The sequence below is a fragment of the Apodemus sylvaticus genome, chromosome 9 (assembly GCF_947179515.1).
Source record: "Apodemus sylvaticus chromosome 9, mApoSyl1.1, whole genome shotgun sequence".
Lineage (NCBI taxonomy): Eukaryota > Metazoa > Chordata > Mammalia > Rodentia > Muridae > Apodemus > Apodemus sylvaticus.
In genome coordinates this window covers 50,474,243-50,494,674 of record NC_067480.1, presented here as the reverse complement: position 1 = coordinate 50,494,674, position 20,432 = coordinate 50,474,243, and the positions used below count along the sequence as shown (strand labels likewise).

Here is a 20,432-nt window from a genome sequence, read left to right as displayed (position 1 = left end):
AGAAGGATGCGGCATGCTTCATCTCCTCAATGAGTGTGCAAGAGAAGTCATTACATTCTGGAAAAGAGGTATCTCAGTCAAACACAGAGGAGGTGAAGATGAAGGGGGAGACAGAGGCAGGGAAGGATGGCCATGCTGAAATTCACACAGACAGTTGATCGCTTGTGTCCATGGAAACTACTTACATTGCTGAGATATTTTCTGATTGAGTTGTTTTCTCGTGTTTTCTTTCCTCTCCGTGCTCCCTTTTAAGTCAGCAATTAGTTCTGTTCCTTTGGCTAGTGGTAATGGTTGCTCCAGGCTGACAAGACACCCAATGGTTTCATTCCACTGTTTTTGTTTTTCAACATTGCCTTTCAAGCCACTCAGAACTTCTTTTTTTAGCTCTTGTGGCTAAGCTGCCTAGAGTATTCACACCACCCCCACCAACTGTGTTCCAAATCCAGTGACCCCTGGTGGTGGCAGAGGAGCGGGCCCCACCCTCCCTCACAAGCCACTTTGTCTTCTCTTTGAAGTTGCAATGACATGGGGTCATTGTTAGAACAGGCACATTTAGAGTTAATCAGTGTTGGGTCTTTAAGGAAGAACACAAGCTCCCCCAAAGATTGGTGTCCAGTTCTCTAATGTTGAGTAAGGATCTCCCCCCCGCCAAGCTGTTTGTGACTATTTCTAGTATAATTTTAATGACTTAAAATCGATTCACCCAATGTTTCAGTTCTGCCGTGGCACTGGTCTTATTTCATGGATGCAGAGACCATACTGTCCATGCATGGAAGCGACATCACAGTAACGTACTGGGCAATACTGCTGTAGCGCCTTTGGGCGGCAGCAGAAGAGCAAGCCCCTAATCCCCGCTGATGCTTCTGTAGCTTGGTTTAGTGAGAACCATGAAGCAGGGAGTTAGGGAGGTGGATTTGCCTTAGCCCATTTCGCATGTGTTGCTATTTTGATTTTCCATCCATGCCACTCTATCTCCCTCGGCAACTATGGGAAATTAACAAGGGATAATGCACTAAGGACTATATGGGGTCACTCAGAAATAGCACACTAAGTAAATAGTAATACCAATAGTATTAGACTTGTTATTGTTATGGTCATTATTGTTATAAAGACTAAGACCTGGGCCTGGAGCTGCTAGCTTATAATTTCAGCTACTTGAGGGACCAAGGGAGGAGGATTGGAAATGTAAGGCCTGCCTGGGCTACAGAATGAGTTCAGGACCAGCCTAGGCAATTTAGCAAGACTCTGCCTCAAAAGAAAATGGAAGCAGGAGAGCTGAGCTAGAGGCTCACCTAGCATCTGGGGGTGTCTAGAGTGACTAAATCCAATCCCAGGCACCCCTGGGTGAGAGAAGGAGGGGGTGGGGGGAGGGAGGAGGAAGAGGAGGAGATAAGACCAGAGATGAACAGGATTCTGCCCAGTCAGCCTCCCTATCAAGACCCAAGTGTGATCTGGAAACTGTGCTCTTTCACTCTGGAATGTGTGTGCCTTTTCATACTTTGATTGGCCCTGGGAAGTGTGATTACAGTGCTCCCTCACTTTGGTAACTAGAAGCCATGAAAGCATCTAAAGAAAACAGGCAAAGTCTCCTTGGACTAGGACAGACTTGTGAAGGGAGCTTTGTCCAGCTTGCAGGAGGCTCAGAGGAGAGCTTGAGGGAGGAAGCCAAGAATGTAAACACTCGAGCACTACCCATGTTGGCCATCCCTTCAAATGTAGGTAGCTTTTTACTGGGGTTGTTTTGCTGCAGACTTGGTTGCTGATAAACGCCAGCAGAGTAGGAGACCAGAGCCCTGGTGGGTGCATTTAAGACAGGCTTGCTTTCTGACTGTAAGCTAGCAATGACTCTGAATTTAAAAACCTCCTTCTATGCGCAAAAGATCAGGTGACAGCTTTCAATTCAGACACTGTCGAATCAGTAGTTCTCAGCTCTCCTGATGCTGCCACCCTTTGATACAGGTCCTCCTGATGTGATGTCTCCCCAGTGAAAGGATCATTTGAGCCTCTGGTGGGACCAAGACCCACAGGTTGAGAACCACTGCCTCAGACTGACCTGCCTTGGGAAGAGGTGGCCACAGTTTGGCTAAGGCATAGCCCTTAAAAATATAAAACCAGAAATCTGGGGCTATGGACCATAATAGATAATGAAAGGACAGGAAGAGCTGAGCGAGAGCCTGCAATAATCAAGGGATCATTTCAACTAGAACAGGAAAGAATAGGGGGAAGGGAGGCTCTTGTAAGATGGGAGGAAAACAGTTCTGTTTGTGGAAAAGAAGAAAACAGAGAGAAGCTGTTATCCCTTTTTCTTGAAAACTTGAGAGAGACTGGGGTGATGATAAAGGCGGAAATTGAGAAGGAACTATGTAGATGGCAGAGCTTTCTGTGTAAACTGACACATCACATGGAAAACTACCTCCAGGTAGCTAGCTGCCTGCAAGGACTGGCCTGGCTGAATCCTTAAATGCCTGCCCAATGTTCTGTCATAAACCTTGAAAACATCCTGCTGAGTTCATCCAAAGTCAATGCTTCCCTTAACTGGTTGTTAATTTGAGGACCTTAGCACAGATAGACTGACCTTGGGAGGCCAGCGCAGGGGCTGACTCATGCTTTAAGTATGACCTATACTAAGAGACTCCATCTCCTGCTGCACTAAATATTCTTTCAGATGGTTGTTCCAGTAGGAGGGCAAGATGCTAGCCAGGAGATGCGTGTGAGGGACAGATGGCGTGTTTGGCTTTGCAATAGCCAGGAGGATCAAGCTGGTGATTTATTTTAGGGTTGGTTAGAGGAGAGTAGACACAATTGAATCCATTGCGGATTGGGCCAACCTCAGTCACGTGTCCATCGGACACTAAAGCAGCTGGAGCCAGATGGGACCATAAATCGCCAGGTGAAATATCAAGAGGTCCTTTTAGAGCCAGCGTCAGGTGAAGCGCCTAAGTGACCCTGTCCTCTGCACTTCCTCTCTGCCCTTTGGAACTTGAGTTGTTCATTCCCGTGTGATTGTTTGCTCCGTATCACTGGCAACAGCAGACATTGCAAAGCAAGGACACAGCAAAATTGCCTCCTAAATAAGTCAGGTCCAGGAGGACAGGGATTTTGTATCTTAGGGACATTATTTCTTCATTCTCTGTCAGCAGCTGAGAGAGATTTCCTTTCCATTGTCTTTTTGTTGGAAGCTACTCACTGCCGGTATCCTAGCTATCAGCCACAGACAGGCAGCTTCCAGCTGACAGGACTGGGTCTTAGCTGGCTGCTTGTCATATTAGGACAACCTCTTGCAATCCAAAGGGCTCCTTCCTAAGGACTAAGGAGATTCATAAAGCAGCCCTGCCCCCACCCCAGCCATGCCCACACTTCTCTCTATCAGGTGACCCACAGCCACTGTGTGCTCGACCTTTCTTAGTATCTGGTGGTGGTAGACCCTAAGCTGGGACATTCCAGAAAGTCTTCACTTTCAGAATACATCCAAGCTCAGTACCTTGTTTGAATGTCAGGACTTTGGAAAGCTGAAGCACTCCATGAACCCAGAAAGGAAAGATTTAAAGACAAGTAGGGCTGTGTTTCCTGGGGAAGCACAGACTAAAGGTCTTAATTGATTCTCTCTCTCTCTCTCTCTCTCTCTCTCTCTCTCTCTCTCTCTCTCTCTGTGTGTGTGTGTGTGTGTGTTTTCTCTCCCCCTCCCCCCTTCCTCTCCTTTCCCCTCTCCCTCTCTCCCTCTCTGTCTCTCTGTGTGTGTATGTGTGTGTCTATCTCTGTCTTTCCCCCTCTCCCTCTCCATTTCCCTCTCCCTCTCTCCCTCTGTCTCTCCATCTCTCTCTCTGTCCTTTTCTCCCCCTCCCTTTCTTCTTTCCTCTTCTCTCTCTCCCTATCTCTCTCTCTTCCTTCTTCTCTTCTTCCTCCTCTTTGTCTCTCCGTTCCTCCCTCCCTCTCTGTCTCTCCCCTCTCTGTTTGTGTGTGTGTGTGTGTGCGCGCGCACACACGCGCGCACCATAGTGCACAACCTCTGATGTCAGTCCTTTGTATCTTGTCTGAAATAGTGTCTGTTTGTTCAGCATAGTGTACCTCAGGCTAACCTAGAAACTTCCATTCTTTTTCCTGTATCTTCTTCCCATCTCCCTGTGGGGGTGCACTACAGATGAGTTTGCAGACCTGTGCTTTTACTTCAGTCTTGGGCTCATCAAGCTTGTGAGACAGACTCTTTATACGCTTAGCCATGTCCCCAGCCCCCTGGACTTCTTAATTCCTTATGAATAAAAATGCTTCTAAGTCATAGAACGGAAATGAGCTGTGTTCCATCAGAGATAGATAGAGGAAGTGTGTCCACATGACAGCAGGAAGGTGTCAAACTGAACGTGAGATGCTCTTGACAGCCGGGGTTGTGTCCTGGAGAACACATTGCCAGTGTGGCTGTGGAGCCTCTTTCTGAAGGGAAGGGGCGGTGGTGTGGTGTCATGATGTTTCCACAGACTTCTTCTGGCCAGTGCTAGTAGTCACATGGGGTTCCACTCATGGTCCAAGACAGTATCTCATTTTATTTCATCATCTGTAGATTGGCACAGAAAACCTGTGCCAATGGGAGGGGTGCCTAATGGACAGCTGGGAGCTGGCTGGTTCCTGGGGCTGAGACAGGTCTGGAAAAGCATCTTATTTCAAAGAATGTCAATACCTTCCCCAAGATGTATCCTACTTTTTTTTTTTTTGTATCTTGCATTGGCTCCTCAGGTTTATGGTGGTCTTCAGTCTGTACGGAAGGCAGTGTGTGGACTGGCATCAGTAGTTCAACTGAGCTCTTGCTATATCCCTGTTACCCTGCAGAGTGCCCTACAGGGCTTAGTCTTACACCCTCATGCAGTAATACCATTATTATACCCACTGTATAGATGGAAAGACTAAGGCTTTCAAAGGTTTAGAGCCTCCAGCCAGGTAACTCAGTTTCATCTGGGTCCAGAGCCTACTTGTGTCGCTCTGTAGCACTAATCCTAGAAGCATGAGCTCATATCTCTAAGCTTCAGAGGGGAAATGAGCTTGATGTGGAGGGGGGCGCATCTCTAATCCAGCACTGGAAAGCGACAGGCAGGAAGATTATGAGTTCAGGGCCTGCCCGAGCTACTTAGCAGGACTCTAGAAAGAGGGTGGACGGGGAGAAAGAGAAAGAAAGAAGAAAGGGAGAGAGAGGGAGAGAGAAAGAGAGAGGGAGAGAGGGAGGGAAGGAAGGAGGGAGGGAGGGAGAGAGGGAGGGAAAGGGAGAGGGAGGGAGGGAGGGAGGGAGGGAGGGAGAGAGGAGAGAGAGAGAGAGAGAGAGAGGTGACATTGCTGGCCGCACTGCACGGGCATGGTTACGAACCATCACTGAAGGTAAAGCTGCAGCGTCTGTCATCTAGAAGAACCTGCTCAGTTTGGTCACCCTTGTCCTCTGCGTTTTTGGTTCCCTTCCTTGTGCATATCCTGGTCCGAGTCTTCCCTTCCTGGTGTTCCTCGTTCTAATCAGGCCTCTGTCATGACAGGCAGGGATGTTTTGCAGCTCAGCATCCCTCTGACTGATGTCCCTGCTAATTCCTTAAATTTACATATCATCTTTCTTCCCTGGAGTTCATAGCACTTAACAGACAAGTGGGGCACAAATGATTTAACTAAGTGAAATCCAGAGGCCTGCTTGTCTGGAGACTCTGCAAACCCATGGATTAGCTCAGATGTCAGCGCTGAATTATGATCCTTCAGCTGCTCGTGCTAAGCACGCCACTAGCATTAACTCGATTCCTGCCGTGGTCCTGTAAATCATGCATAGTGATTATCAGCCTACTGTGAGAGAAGGAGAGAAGAAAGGAGAAAGGCGGGGGCTTTGGGGCTCTGGAGACTCCAGACCAGCTGACTGGGGAACCTTTGGTCTGGTTGAATTCTAATGTCAGAGTGGGAAGACAAGATAGACCCAAATGAAAATCCTTGCAGCCTGCCATCTCACACCCCAGACACATTTGGCTTTCCCAGTTGTAACCACCCTGCTATGATTCCTTTGCTTAAGAATGCAAATTCACACAAGTGACAGAATTTCCGCCAAGCAATTCTCAGGCAGCAAGTGGGTCTTATTTGAGAAGCTGTGATGGGAGAAAGTTGAATAAGAAGGCTCTCAAATCTGCTTTCCTTTATAGATGGGGTGGAAAGGGTAAGGACTTGGAAGTTACGGGAGCACAGGGGATCAGGGACCCTCACAGGTGTCTCAGTCTACTGGGAGCCTCCACAGGTGACCCCGGTACTAGGTTACCTCATCTTTAAAAGGGGCCCTGCTGGCTCAGGAAAACAGAACCGGTGGCAAGGGATTGTGTGAACTGAAGGCTTGGCAGAGACTAACAGATTCTCTTTCCTCATTACATATCTTCCATTCTCATCTGTGTGTTTGCCATTCATTCATTTATTCATTCATGGAATAGGATTTCTGTAGATATGCACAGACTATGGAGAGGGGAAAGATGCAATACTCAACCTTCTGTGTGCAAGACAATTTGAGACAGGGGATTGGAAGGCGGCTCACTGAGTAGAGGTGCTCACCACCAAACCTAATCCGGAACCCACATAGTGGGAAGAAAAAAGCCAGCTCCTACAAATAGTCCTCTCGCTTTCTCATGTGCACTGTGGCACACTCATGCGCACAAGCACGTGCACACATGTGCACACACACACATATTAAATAAATAAATATTTTTTTAAAAATCTGAGATGTAGGGAAGATGCATGGCCCTGTTAAGAGGGACAGGTAGGGGGGTAGTCACTATGGAAAATCTAAACTCCTTTTAAAGGTAAGATCAGGTGTTGAGCAAATACTAGAATAGTTAGGAAAGAGAGGGCAACTACTGCACGTGCCAGAAGAAGCTGGCAGAAGACACGGACTAGGTGGAGAAAAGGAAGAGCAAGGAGCTTCGGGTACAGCGAGGCTGTAAGACAGGCCCAGGGGGAAGACGGTTTGCCTCGGACAGGGAGGGATGGCAAGGATTTGGGGCAAGACACTTATGTGCAGCTGAAGAGTTCACTGTAGGAAGATGTGGGATCCCTCATTGAAGTCTGGGGTCTACCTACCTCTGCACCAGCGTTTCCTTCTTGGACAAGATGCTCCAAACTTTCTTGGTTTCTCCGCCATGTGCAAAGTAAAATTAGGATGTCTTAGCTCACAGGTCTACACCAAGGATGAGGGGACGGATGGCATGGCGGGATGCTGGGTAACCTGAAAGGCATTATGCAAGTCTGAGTTGTAATTATCTTCATTAATAGTGATAGCAGGAAGATCTGATGTGGAAACAGAGGGCTGGAAGATCAGCGAGTGATGGTGATGCTATCAGCAGCCCCTCCTCCCCGACCCCATCATTAAAGCTCTGTTCTCCGGGCAGCCTCTTCTCCCTTATCTCTGCCTTGAGTAGGCCTGCCTGAGGAGGTTTTGTCGCAGGCTTAGCTCTCACCTAAGATAACACCAGCAGGTATGACAGCAGTGAATCGGAGATCCCCACCCCTGAGGGGTGCAGACCCAGGCTCCTGGAGCCCCAGCCCGTCCTTCTCCAACAGAACCCGAGGTATTCACCATTCCTACAGACTGAAAACCTCTGCTTGTGGCTCAGACTGACATAGCATCAAATTAGCCAGACCCTGAAGTGTCTGGCCTGCTCACATTCTAAGTTGGTTGTACAGCGAAGATATGTCCCTGACCCGCTTGCAGAGGGGTTTAGCAGACCATGACCCATGCATGCTCCAGGGACCAAGGTCTTGGGAACTCCTCCTTCCCTGAGCATTTGCTCTCTGCACACAGGCTGGAGTTCCCAACTCCATACCTGTGCCTGTGAGGCACAGGTGCTGCCAACCATAACAGGAGCTCAGCCTTCTGCATAAGTATCCGAAGGAATTAAACCCAGTCTGCCAAGAAGGCCGTTCTTGAAACATTTGGACAGCGAGCCCTTAATTTCCCAGAACACATATATTCTCTGCTAAGGACATGGCCTTTGTTAACGATAATGGCATACCTTTTTAGCCACTGGAGCTAGACATGCATGGCTGCTTGAGAAAGACCAAGGCCAGGCACAAAGTGGGGTGGCCAGCTGCCCCCATTCCCGGTCTGCTTAGAGTTGACTTAAGTGTCTGCGTGACAGTTACTGAGGCTTAGGCATCATCTAGCAACCCTGGCAGAGACAGAAGGTTTTTAATGCCTTCCATTTGGACAGTGCCAAGCCAGACAATACCTGACCAGAGTCACACTCCAATCTGGCAGCCACCTCACCCTATAAAACTGATCCCTGTAATTCAGTTCACTAGACTGCATTGGCCCTTTGGGTAAGCCAGAGATGAGGAAGACACGAGTCAGGCCTCTTCACTCTAGGGAGAAAAGACAAGTCTGTCCATAGCCAGGATCTGAAATTGACCACCTCAGGGGCTGTATATGAAGGACATGACACGCGAGAGCTGAAGGGGTGACTTAAGGATTGAAGAAAGGGCATCAAGAGAACAGAGCATTTGAATCAAGAGTCTAAACGGGCCTAAGAAAAAAAGCACAGCAGGCTCAGCGTAGCGGCACACACCTGTGGTCATAGAACTCAGGAGGCAGAAGCAGGAAGGTTGTAAGTTCAAGGCCAGCAAGACCCAACATGTTTCAAAACATTGAAGACACCCCAACTCCTGTCCATCTTTCTGATGGAGAGCCCACAGTTACAAAGTGGTATGTCTCCCAAGCATTTACCACCTGTGTTTGGATTGTCTCCCCCAGATGACAAGAACTTCTTGAAACTACAGAGTGATGGACGACGAGAGGGTCAGTATGGGCGGCTCATCAGCCCGCCGGTGCACCTGCCCCGAAGCCCTGTGTGCATGGAGTTCCAGTACCAAGCCATGGGCGGCCACGGGGTGGCACTGCAAGTGGTTCGGGAAGCCAGCCAGGAAAGCAAACTCCTTTGGGTCATCCGTGAGGACCAGGGCAGCGAGTGGAAGCATGGACGAATTATCCTGCCCAGCTATGACATGGAGTATCAGGTGAGTCAGGGAAGAAAAGGGGGTGCCCCTGAGGCAAGGGAATCACTGTGACCCCCTTTCCAATATTTCAAAGAGCCTTGTCCATTCATCATTAAGGAACGCGTTTAAGCTCCGCTGTTTTCATTGTGTTTCTTATGTTGCCATGGCAACTAAATGACACTCTTATTTGTTATTCAGAATGTGCCTATCTCTATACCCAGACTTGGTTCTTTGTTCCTCCTATTGCCTTTTATATTGCTGAAATCTTCTCCAACAAATGTTTCTTCTCTCCATTTTATTTTAGATTGCTATCAGGTAGGCTGACAAAGGGACACACAAGCCAGGGAAATAAGCACAAATGTCCCCTCTACTCCCAAGGCAGCGGTGGGCTCAGAAGGCCGGAGGCTGTGGCCATGCCCTCCCAGACCTGCTCCAGAGAGCATGGATCCAGAAAGGGGCATAGATGGTTGGGCATGCATCTGTGGCCAGCAGACCCCAGAGCCCCAAACAAGTGGCTTCTCTCTTAGCTTCTATTATTTCTGTCCCGAGGTGGAGCAAGAGACTGAGGCACAGATGGGCCTGCACATCTGTACCCGCATCTTGGATAGGAGTAGACACACTGTGGACGAGGTGCCTGAGAATCAGCCAAAGCATTAACCTGCTCCTCCCCAGGCGAAGAGCAGCAACAGATGGCTGGTGAGGCAGCCAACTGCTCCTTCAGCTTGCCAGAGGACGTGCTCGTTCGCAGAAAGAACCTGGGGAGGGCGAGAGTGAGGAGTGGTTAAAGACCACAGAGTTGAGGGGCTTCCATGCGTGGGCGGGGCCAAAGTGTAGTCACTCACTCCTGAGACTGCCAGGCATCCAGAGACCTCCGATCCCCAACCTGGGTCACCGGTGCACTTATTAACTTTAGTCCGGGCATTGGAAGAACCTGTTGGAGGTTCTTTTGTCTCCGGTTTTTTGTCTTTTTTGAGTTTCTCCAGGCAGAGCTGTATCTTACTGGATTTTGTTACTATCTCATCTGTGTGCCTAACACATCGAAACTGCTCAGTAAATTGTTGATAGAAGAGTAAATCATTTCCCTGCTGCTGTATTAACAGATCTCTAAGTCAGAGTGCAAGGAGAGGTCATGCAGAAGGCCATGTTTCCTTCATTACCATCACCTGCTCTGAGTTTTCAAATACCTGCGCTGAGCATTTGAAGGATTCACGAGAAAGGGACCTCTGAAATAGCTAGGGGCATTTCAGCACCCCTCTCCCTCAAGGCTGCTTCAATTGGGGTCCTTTTAATCAGTATATTCTTGTTACTGGACAACAATATCCATCAACTTGTTATATTTTCTTATCCTCTCAAATATGTAATTGATTTGAACCAACTCTTCTTAAATTAAGATCTCAAGAGATGGAGCCATGTGGTCCACAGATGTGTACCAGGTGGCAATCACACACACACACACACACACACACACACACACACACACACACACGGCTGTTAAGAGAAAATTGGAAGTCTGCAGCGGATGAACCGGGAAGATGAGCTAATCGTGACTCTTGTCCTTCTGGTTCTAGATTGTGTTCGAGGGAGTGATAGGGAAGGGGCGATCAGGAGAGATTTCCATCGACGACATTCGGATAAGCACTGATGTCCCACTGGAGAACTGCATGGGTACGTGATTTCCTCTCCCTTCATGGTTGTTTCAAATACAGCTTTAAGATACGCAGAAGCAAGCATCTGCTGTCTTAACATTTCCCAGCGGGTCAGTCTACACCAGTCAGTGCAGGAGGTGAAGTGTGGGCTTGGTTGAGTCTTGGGCAAGGGTGGGAGGGGTAAGACATGAGGTGGGGGTTATATATCCATCTCCTAATTAGAAATAGATGTGCATTAAGTATATGAAAATTCAAGGTCCCAAGACCCCATCCTCAGACTCCAGTTTTTAAGCAAAGAAAATGCTAGAGGACAGGAGTGCCTGCCAGTCAGAATTACATGCTGGGAAGGTTTGATGGAGTTAATGGAAGCCTTCAGTGGTGGGCAAAAATGGTACCTGTGCTATATAAGAATGCTAACACAATTACCCACACTGTTCTTTCACATGAATGAACTGCAGGGAAAATTACCACATAAGAAATCAAACGTTACATTTTGTCTTTGAGCTAATACTTCTAATGCCCAAGAGTCTAGACTTGTAGGATTAGGCATAGCATAGTAGAAAACCAGCAGATAAAGGCTACCCCCTCACTATCTCTTTGGTCAGAAGTGCTAGGAGCCAGCCCTCCTGGAGTGCACACATTTCTGCCCAAGGCTTCACCCTGAGCAGGGGTTCCCTCAGGGCACCCTGACCACCTCCCACCCTAGGATGGGTCTTCCCCAAGACAGAAAAGGAGTCCTGCAAAGGACTAGGACTTGATCCCAGCCGGCAGAGTTGCCGTAATAAGTTACTAAGTGCTTTTCTTGGACCTTGGGTGTCTGTGCCTAGTGATGTCAGGAGCGACTGGGACTTTCCCAGTCCCCAAGGCAACTCTCAGGGCTTGGGCATCTAAAACTAATCCCAGGTCTGAGAAAACCATCAGTGGTAAGTGCTGATTACAGTGCCTTGGGGGCCTGTTGCTCTGTGAAGGATTTGAGCATCCTCCTCTCTACTCATCATCTAGCCCCATGATAATTGTAGGCAGAGTCTAGAAAACATGCAAGGGGCGGACAACGTTCTGTAGCCATAGCCAATTGACCTAACAGATTCTATGTCGTATTTGTTCACTTTTCCTTTATCTAACTCAACCTTTATTCCGTTTTGTTTCTCTTTCAGAACCCATTTCAGCTTTTGCAGGTGAGGATTTTAAAGGTAAAAAAAAAAGTTTGTTTTGCATGGCTTTTTCTCTTTCCATGTGATGTGAATTTGGTGGGGGGAGTAACCCCCATTGTAACAAGCTTGCAGGAGAAAACAAATGCTTCACTTTCTCACCACTAGGTGGCAACAGCGACACCCATAGATTCCGGGGATTGAGATCCTCAATGTCTCTCATTTAATTAAAGTTTAGAAACCTGTAATAGAGACAAATAAGTTACAGATAAACCTTTGAGCCTTGCATTGTCCACTTGGGAGCAATGAGGTTGAAAATGCAGGAGTGGTGAGAAAGGAGAGGCTGTGGGGAGATTAACCCTCAGTGAGGTGTAGTCCCAGGAATTCTAGTGAAGATGTTGGGGAAAAAAACCCTGAGGAGGGCTGTGATCTCAACAGGGGGAAAGGTGCTGAATTCAGAAGCTGGTAGAGGGAGCAAGAAGGCTCATTCTCTGACTAGAGTCAGAGCACTTGAATGTCAAGGCTGGGAGCAGAAAGGGACACTTTCTCCCTGAGAAAGCAAATAGAGAACGAAGCAGAGGGAACTTGGGATGCTCGCCTCATCCAAGAAAAGACACAAGGCCTCCCAGCCTGGAGCAAAGGCTATGTTTGTGCTTTTCAAATGCAGTGGGTTTACACTTGCCCTCCACAGTCAGCCTGGCCACTGCTGCTGCCCAAGTTCTACTACTGAAGACTCGGTGGCTGCTCTAAGTGCTAAGTGCTCCCCTGCAGCTGGCTGGCTGCAGTGTATTCACAGACCCTCGTCCAATGCGTAGTCCTAAGGGCCTGTTTGCTGCCAGCCGTGAGGGGGTCATTACACCCTGTTTGTGCTGCCGAGGTTCAACCCTCTAGGTGACAGCATTTTAGAAATAAGCTCCCCGTGTTATATATCCCACATCTCCATATTTTATCTCCGCTCTCATTAATCTATCTAGCTCCTGACTAGAAAGAAATGAGCCCTTGGCTTGACCCCTAGATGGGCTCCCTGAATCCAAGTCTTCCTGCCTAATTTACCATTCATCCCTAGCTCTAAGGCAATCAACATGGGGGAAGTGGTAGAACAGAGGGCCAGGATACGTTTTGATTTCTTCTCCCCTCTTGTTGTGCTTCCCCACCACATTTGGAAGTATTGTGTATCATGTGCACATCTTGCTGCTTCCCGGGGTTATAGCTGCAAAGGCAAAGCCCTACAAGGAAAGCAAGGGTGCACACTGAACAGCTTGGACTGCAGCTGGGTTCTAACCTTCGGGATACAGCACAATGTTTATGCTGGGGAAGAGAAGTCTGCTCCCGACTCTCTGTAGACTGTTGAGCCTCAAAGCTCCCTGAAAGGCTAGTTCAAGACTGGCCAGAAACTGCTATAAAAGCTGTGCACGGGCCATGTCTGGTCGTGACTGAGGGCTGCACTTTGCTAAGAGAATGAACAAACCAAGCACACGTGCTCTCCTTGAAGTCATGTGCAGCACAAGACTGCACAGCCTGTCCGCCTGTAAAAATACATATAAATAAAGTCTCATCTGAGTGGCAAATGTGCACTTAGGCTAAATAAATACTGGGCTCAGTGGCTCGAAGGTAAGACTTCCCAGAATGCTCTTGATGCTTTGGGGCTGTACAGATAGGGCTCTAGTTGCAAGCATTGGCTTACGGATACAGCTATGTCAAGGAGGCAACCAAGTGTTAGGGAGGCAGAGACTTGGCTCAAGAACACAGAGAGCCAAGAGCCTGGTGGGAATTAGAAGTTTCCGCCACACTGATGTATTCTGGGATACTCCTGGGTGCTAGCCAGGTGAACCAGGGACCAGGCATGGAGACCTTCTCTCACACATCTATCTTTATGCAAACAAATGGTCTCCACCAAGGAAATATGGTTTTTGTTCTCTTCAGGACAGTAGGAGACTCTTGCTCAAGACATAAAATCAGTATTTTTACTCAAAACAGAGAATCACAGCAAAATCAGACTCAGACAGGCAAGTTACCGAGAGCTGATATGGGAACACCACTTATAACCACATTTGTGTTGCTTCTGTGCCTTTAGAATTAGGGTTGCTTTTCTTTTTACTTTAGTCAGGCAGCAGAAGTAATCCTATTCATTACAGGAGAACAGTGTGTTCTTGGTGGATCTTTAAGGAAACACAAAGTGGCCTTTGGACCTGTGCTGATGGACTGCTCTCCATCTTTCTTAGTTTGGCGTATCTTCCGCTTTCTGCCTTTCACTGGCCTCTCGCTACGCACGTCTGTCTTTATATTCTAACTGCATTGTGTTTTCTGCTGCATGCCATGCGTGCAGGGTGGGTTCCTGGATGTGACTTAGTGTGGAAGAGAAACCGTATATAGAGAGGAGGCAGAGAAAGTGAAACACTGTGTCGCCATGCCATGGAGAAGGTCTTTTTGTTTGATGAGTCATGCTTTAAACAATGTAACTTGGGTGTGCTTCCTTGCTTTCATAAGCAGTGGCTAGAAACATGGTGTCATCATGCATCTTTGTTCTTGAGGTTTGAGCTTCAACAAATGAAAAAACCATGTATAAAGGGAAAGGGGGAAAAGACCGAGAAGCGGTAAAATGAAGGTGATGAATTGTTTTTATTTTATCTTTTTCTGAATAAAAAAAAAAAGGCAGTAAAGCAAGAAGCCAGTAAAAAAATATATAATGCCCATAATCAGAATCTTGTGGCTCTTGACCAGGTGGACATTTTTAGTAGCTTCTGGTGAAGAGTTGTTGCTCCTGTAGGAGGCTGTGTGTTTTGAACGCAGTAGGAGCAGACCACCTGCCGGAAATCATGGAGCCCCAGGCGGGGTTGACTGTGACGGGGTTCTTGGGATAAGGTACCCTTGAACTACCTTCTTACTAAGGGCCCTAAAAGGAGCTTGCGTATGCTCTGATAGTCCCACGGTTGAGAATATGTCTCCAACGACTTCTAAGGCTACTGTACTCCATCTTTTGGATTCCACTGTGTGCCTTCCTGCTGTCCCCCACCCCCATCCCACCCCCCAATTTTCATCCAGATACAACCAAGAGAAAATGAGCATCAAAGGCTGTCCTGGGGATACGGCTGGGAATCACCGTAAGGGAAATGCATGTAGGGTAAAGCTGAGGTCAGGCTGGCACCTGATTCTATGCCTCAGATTTTGAGTTAATTTATTGGGTCCTACGGGCCAATCTGCCATTTTCTGCCCACATCTCTTTTCTACCACCACGGTCATTCTCATGACCTGCCTTTCACTCCGAATCCAGAGACTCGCATGCCAGTAAGACACCCCACCCCTGGATTCAGGGCTGGAAGGCCCCATCCGAGTATCTTTCCTAGCAGCTTCCCTTTACAGCGCTGTCTCCCTGGGAAGCAGAGAGAGTTCATGCGCGTGGATGAAGTTAGAGAAGTACTCTAAACCCCCAAAGCCACCAGGCTCCAGAGAGGCAGCAGTGATGCGAGACTCCTCCCCGTTGCCCCACCCCCATCTCCAGCTGCCTACTTGAGACTAGGTGTTGCAAGAGCGGAGGACAGGAAGAGAAGCATGGAACTACTGTGCGCTGCTCGGCCACCATCTCTGCCCACAAGACACCTAGGCACTGTTTGTGAAGTTTGCTTGCATATTCAGCCTCTTCCGACACAGAAACCGGCACAGGGCACATCCCCCTCCCTGCTAGGGCATCTAAGCAGCTGCCAAAGGGCAGCAAAAAGTGTTTCTCCCCTACATCTCTCTCCAACAGCACGACCTGCTAAGCCTCGGGGTTGGAGAGATGGCTCAGAGGTTAAGAGCATTGACTGTTCTTCCAAAGGTCCTGAGTTCAAATCCCAGCAACCACATGGTGGCTCACAACCATCCTTAATGAAATATGATGCCCTCTTCAGGTGTATCTAAAGACAGCTACAGTGTACTTACATATAATAATAAATAAATCTTAAAAAAAAAAAAAGATGTAGCCTAAACTCCAGAAGAGAAGTGCCTGCCTCAGCCAGTAAGGGGTTGAATACGGAGGAGGCATTTTAGATAGACACAGGGGAGGGGACAGAGTGGGGAGTCCCCAAGGTTTCTGCAGGCTCACTGCAAACCTCTAATGGGTCTACCTCAGCATTGTTGCTTGTCCAGCAGCAATACTTCGAACTTAGCATCCCCTAAGCACAGGAGGCCTGGCCACATTCTTCCACTAGCTTCCATGAACTTTTCTAGCGGATCCAAGCTTTCTCTTGTGTTTGTGTAATCCCACAGATGAAACAACCGCTTCTCCTGAACTGTCCCTTCCACTGTGTTTCTTCTCAGCTGGTGTGGAAAGGGCCCCCTCACCTGCAGTATAAAACAGTTCTTAAGTTCAGAAAGAGAGACCCACCCTTGGTGCCTTTCAGAACATTCCTTTGGGGATGCTGGGTAGCTCCTCCAGGTCCCAGTGATATTTCATGAACATAGCTGTGAGAGACGCTTTTTTTTTTCATGGTGAATCTGCATTGTGCCAATTCTCTGACAGGTTCAGAAAGAGTAGGAGGCAGAAAGGGAGAGAAGGCTGCTTCCTGTTCCTGCCTTACTTGGTTAGAGCAAAATCTGCAAAGTTGTACTATGAAAGACCAGATAATAAATATTCCAGGCTTTGGAGCACATATAGCCCTTCTGGCAAGCACTATGCTCCGCCAATGAAGCACAAAGGCAACCCCAGGTTGTTTAGGGCATAAACAAATAGCAGAGTTCAAATAAAACTTTATTTATAAAAATGCGCAATGGGCTGCAGTTAGCTGAGAGTTTTGTAAAGCTGGTTTCCGGCCTGGCTCAGTCACATAGCAGCAGTAAGCCATTCTTCAGAAAGCCTGGGACTTCCCCCTGGGCCACTTTGCTGTCTTCCTTGGTTTCCAAACTGCTCACCCTCTTAGCTCCTCACATTCCCCACTTAAGACTCATGGAAAATAAAGACATTCATGTAAAGCCCATGAACCAAGGGCTGAGACACCAGGAACATCGATTGTCGCTGTTCTTACAGTCACAGTCCCTAATTATTCAGTAAGCCAGGGACACTGTTTAATGTGGGAAGCCTCACTCTGTAACAGGTAACATCTTTTCATTTTCCCCATGTGTGACTTCTCAAGAGTTTCTTTCTCGAATTCCAAATTCTTAGCCTTCACATTTCTCTTCTCCGGGGAGTTCAGAACTTTTGCAGATGGGAGCCTGCTCAACCTTGCAAATGCACTCGGAGTTATTGACTATTTAGTATCTGTTTCTCATTATCTCAAACAATGAGAAAACTTTGTGGAGAATTGGGGGGATGGAAATTAATAAAAAATGGTTGAGGAATTGAAAACATTTTTTTCCAAGTGAAAAGAAAAGAAAAGGATTTGTGAGCAAGTGGTGGAAAGTTGGGACGCACACTACAGCTCTGGGCAAGCCTGATGGCTCATCTACAGTTTTCATTCACAGGTTGGTGTAGCTAGCCCAGGATTCTTTATTTATGACGATATAGGCTGGTCACGCCATAAGAAACATGGGGTGGACAAGACTGAAGCCCAGCTCCCTGTGTGCCCAGCATCTTTTTCTATTTTCCCATGTGGCACCATGAGTGGGAAGCATTTCTAGAACCTTCTGAGAGTTTTTCTGTAAAGTCTAGCGGGAAATCAGCATTTCCCAGGGAGTCTGAACATTGGTCCAAAAGGCATTCCTACACCACTCTGTTTGTCTGTCTATCCATCTATCTATCCATCTGTCTACTTATCCATCCATCTGGCATTTGTTAGATTTTCTCCCATTGCTGGAAAGATGTCTTGAGTAGAGATTTAGCCCTGCTTGATTTCTTACCTTCCTCTTCTGTAACTTGCACACCACAACCTAATGAACACATAACCCTCATGACTGTGGAAGATCCAGATTCCAAGCCACTGCCTTTTGGAATCTACCTGGAGAATGTTCTGAGAACCTTCTGGTGCCTACAAGATATCCCTAAACTCCTTTTTGGGACATAAGGGAGGTACTGTTCGTCATAGCCTCTCTTTTTCTAACTCCTTCAGTGTTAACAGAATAATATAGTATGTTTTGTCATTTTTCCAAACACATGTCCAAGGAATATGTTTAAGAGGTCAAGACAAACTTATCTCTTGTCATTCAAATTATCACATAGTGTACATGTTGATAATTTCAGGCAAGAGGGCTTTGGTGGGAAAGGAGGAGTCCTTTTGTTTTGTTTTGTTTTGTTTTGTTTTGTTTTCTTATTCACTTTATATTCTGCTCACTGCCCCCATCCCAATCATCCCCTCCCACAGTCCTTCCCCCCATCCCCTCTCTCCTCATCTGAGTGGGTGGGCCCTCCCCCCTCCAGTATTCCTCCACCCTGGCAAATCAAGTCTCTGCGGGGCTAGGCACATCCTCTCCCACTGAGGTCAGACAAAGCAGCCCAGCTAAAAGAACATACCTCACAGTCAGGCAACAGCTTTTGGGACAGCCCCCACTCCAGTTTGGGACACAAAGATCAAGCTGCACATGTGTTACATGTGTGCCGGGAGGCCTAGGTCCAGCGTGTGTGTGTTCCTTGGTAGGAAGGAGGAATCTTCAGCATACAGAGGATTCTGTCTTCCTTCCACGATAGCACAGGATAACTCTGAGGGGATGAGAAGACAGCCCACACATCTGATTCTGAATACTAATTCCTTATGATTTGTCGTCTCATGGGAGGAAGGAGTGTCTCCCCACTGTGTCCCCAAGTTATGTCTACCACCAGAAACACTTTCAAGGCGGCACCACGGCTTCCTCCCTTCCCAGCCCCAGCATTTGGAGCAGTGAACTTTTGTACTGGGGCCAGCCAGGTGGTGGCAGAGGAAAGAGAAGTGGCTGTAGCTGTTCCTATCTTTGTGGTCAGGCACTTCAGAGAGGGCTGCTGCCTTTTCTCTGATGGGCGAGCTGCAAGCTCATTAGAGGCTGGTTCTCAAAAAGCAGCGAACCAGAATCAGAGGCGCAGCCAAGGAGCACAGAAAGACGGCTCTCACGAGCCACCCGTGCACTTAGGCGGTCCCCACAGCTTTGTGAGCTCACAGGAAAATCCAGTAGCAAGGCGGTTCAAGCACCGGGTGCTCTTGGTGACCTGAGTCAGGACTTGATGTCAGCTGACTGGGACTTGCAACCTGACCACTTCAAGGAACCATTCTCAATACTTTGTTTTCTTTTTCTCGTTTCAATTTGAGTATGAGAGAGAGAGAGAGAGAGAGAGAGAGAGAGAGAGAGAGAGAGAGAGAGAGAGAGAGAGAGGTGAAGGAATTTAAAGATGGAAATCAGGGGCTGGAGAGATGGCTCAGTGGTTAAGAGCACTGACTGCTGAGGTCCTGAGTTGAATTCCCAGCAAGCACATGGTGCTCACAACCATCTGTATTAGGATCTGATGCCCCCTTCTGGTGTGTCTGAAGACAGCTACAGTGTACTCATATAAATACTAAATAAATCTTAAAAAAAAATAAGATGGAAATCTGAGCTGAGTGTGGTGGCTCATGCCTGTAGTCCCACCACTTGGGAAACTGAGGCAAGGGGATTGTTTAAGGCTAGCTGCACGATGAATTACAGGCTAACCTCTGCTAAAAAGTGAACACTTGTCTCAAGAAAGCAAACAAAAGAAGATGAAAATACTTTAGGACAAAGGGAAAGAACATATAGTCGCATGGGAAAGGCTGAGGTCTTAGAAACAGCTCTTAGGAGTTCTGGGATAATGGGATCTTTTTCACCCTAAAGATACAGATGTGGTTATCAAGTTGTGTACTAAGCAACTCGTCTTGGCCAAAGCTCTTCCAACATTAGAGGACTTCTGATGGCCTACAAGGTGAAACTGCACCCCGATGGAAGGGGTTCCCCAAACTGAAGGAAACAGTAATTCAGAGCTATTCTTGAATTCAGAGTAATTCAAGATGGACAGGCTTCGTCAGATTTTCCAAAAAAAATCCCCATATTTTCCTCTCACTTCTGAGGAGACATGAGATCTGACGTTCCACTTAGCTCTCTGGGGATCAGGCTGCGGGAACGGGATGAATTGAGAACTGGGGGTGTGGGCTTCCGTTCAGTGGGTCAGCAACTGCTTCATAAGGCATTTTACAGGGCACCTTCACGGCATGTCCTCCTCAGTGGAGGCTGAGTCTGGCTTCCTCTACTTCAGGAGCTTTAAGTCTGGTGGGGGCTGGGGGTGGAGAGAAGAAAGGTAGACAGGGCCCAGCCTGCGTGGTGAGCAGAGATGGGTCCACAGAATAGATGCAGAGGATAAGCAAGGAGGCGCACCCTGGAAGTAAAGGAAGCAAGTTTTAGCCACGCGCATGGTGCAAGCAGCTTAGGAAGCTTTTCTCATAGGTTAAGCATACATCGTTTTCCAGAAGTAAAGATCATGTCTGCCTTTGGCAAGCTCAAAACCGCCTTAGCCCCTTTCTGGGCCAGATTCTCATCTGATGTAAATCTTTGGGAGAATCAAGTTGTAGCACTATTTTGCATGGAGTGGGAGTCAATCCAGTCTTTCCCCTGAGTTACCCTGAGCGGAACTCTACTACAGCGTCTCCATGGCAACCAGAGGCTGGCCAGTAAACTCGGTTGCCTCCTCATCTCCCCACCCCCAAGCTTCTCCCTGCTCTTCTCCACGGTTAAGAAGGAGGCTCTTTCCTTTCCTCCCTCGCTCGAAGTC

General features: G+C 47.8%; 1 protein-coding gene across 4 annotated transcripts in view; it reads left to right on the top strand.

The window, feature by feature from the left end:
• Positions 1 to 20,432, top strand: part of Nrp2 (neuropilin 2) — a 116,376-nt gene that overhangs the window by 72,314 nt on the left and 23,630 nt on the right. For 2 of the 4 annotated variants that reach the window (XM_052191950.1, XM_052191952.1), the window contains exons 13-15: positions 8,741 to 9,003; positions 10,551 to 10,647; positions 11,783 to 11,803. In XM_052191950.1, coding sequence (XP_052047910.1) covers positions 8,741 to 9,003; positions 10,551 to 10,647; positions 11,783 to 11,803 — 381 coding nt within the window. Of the gene's footprint in view, positions 1 to 8,740; positions 9,004 to 10,550; positions 10,648 to 11,782; positions 11,819 to 20,432 lie in introns of all 4 variants that reach the window. The other 2 variants (XM_052191949.1, XM_052191951.1) reach the window with 1 other exon arrangement.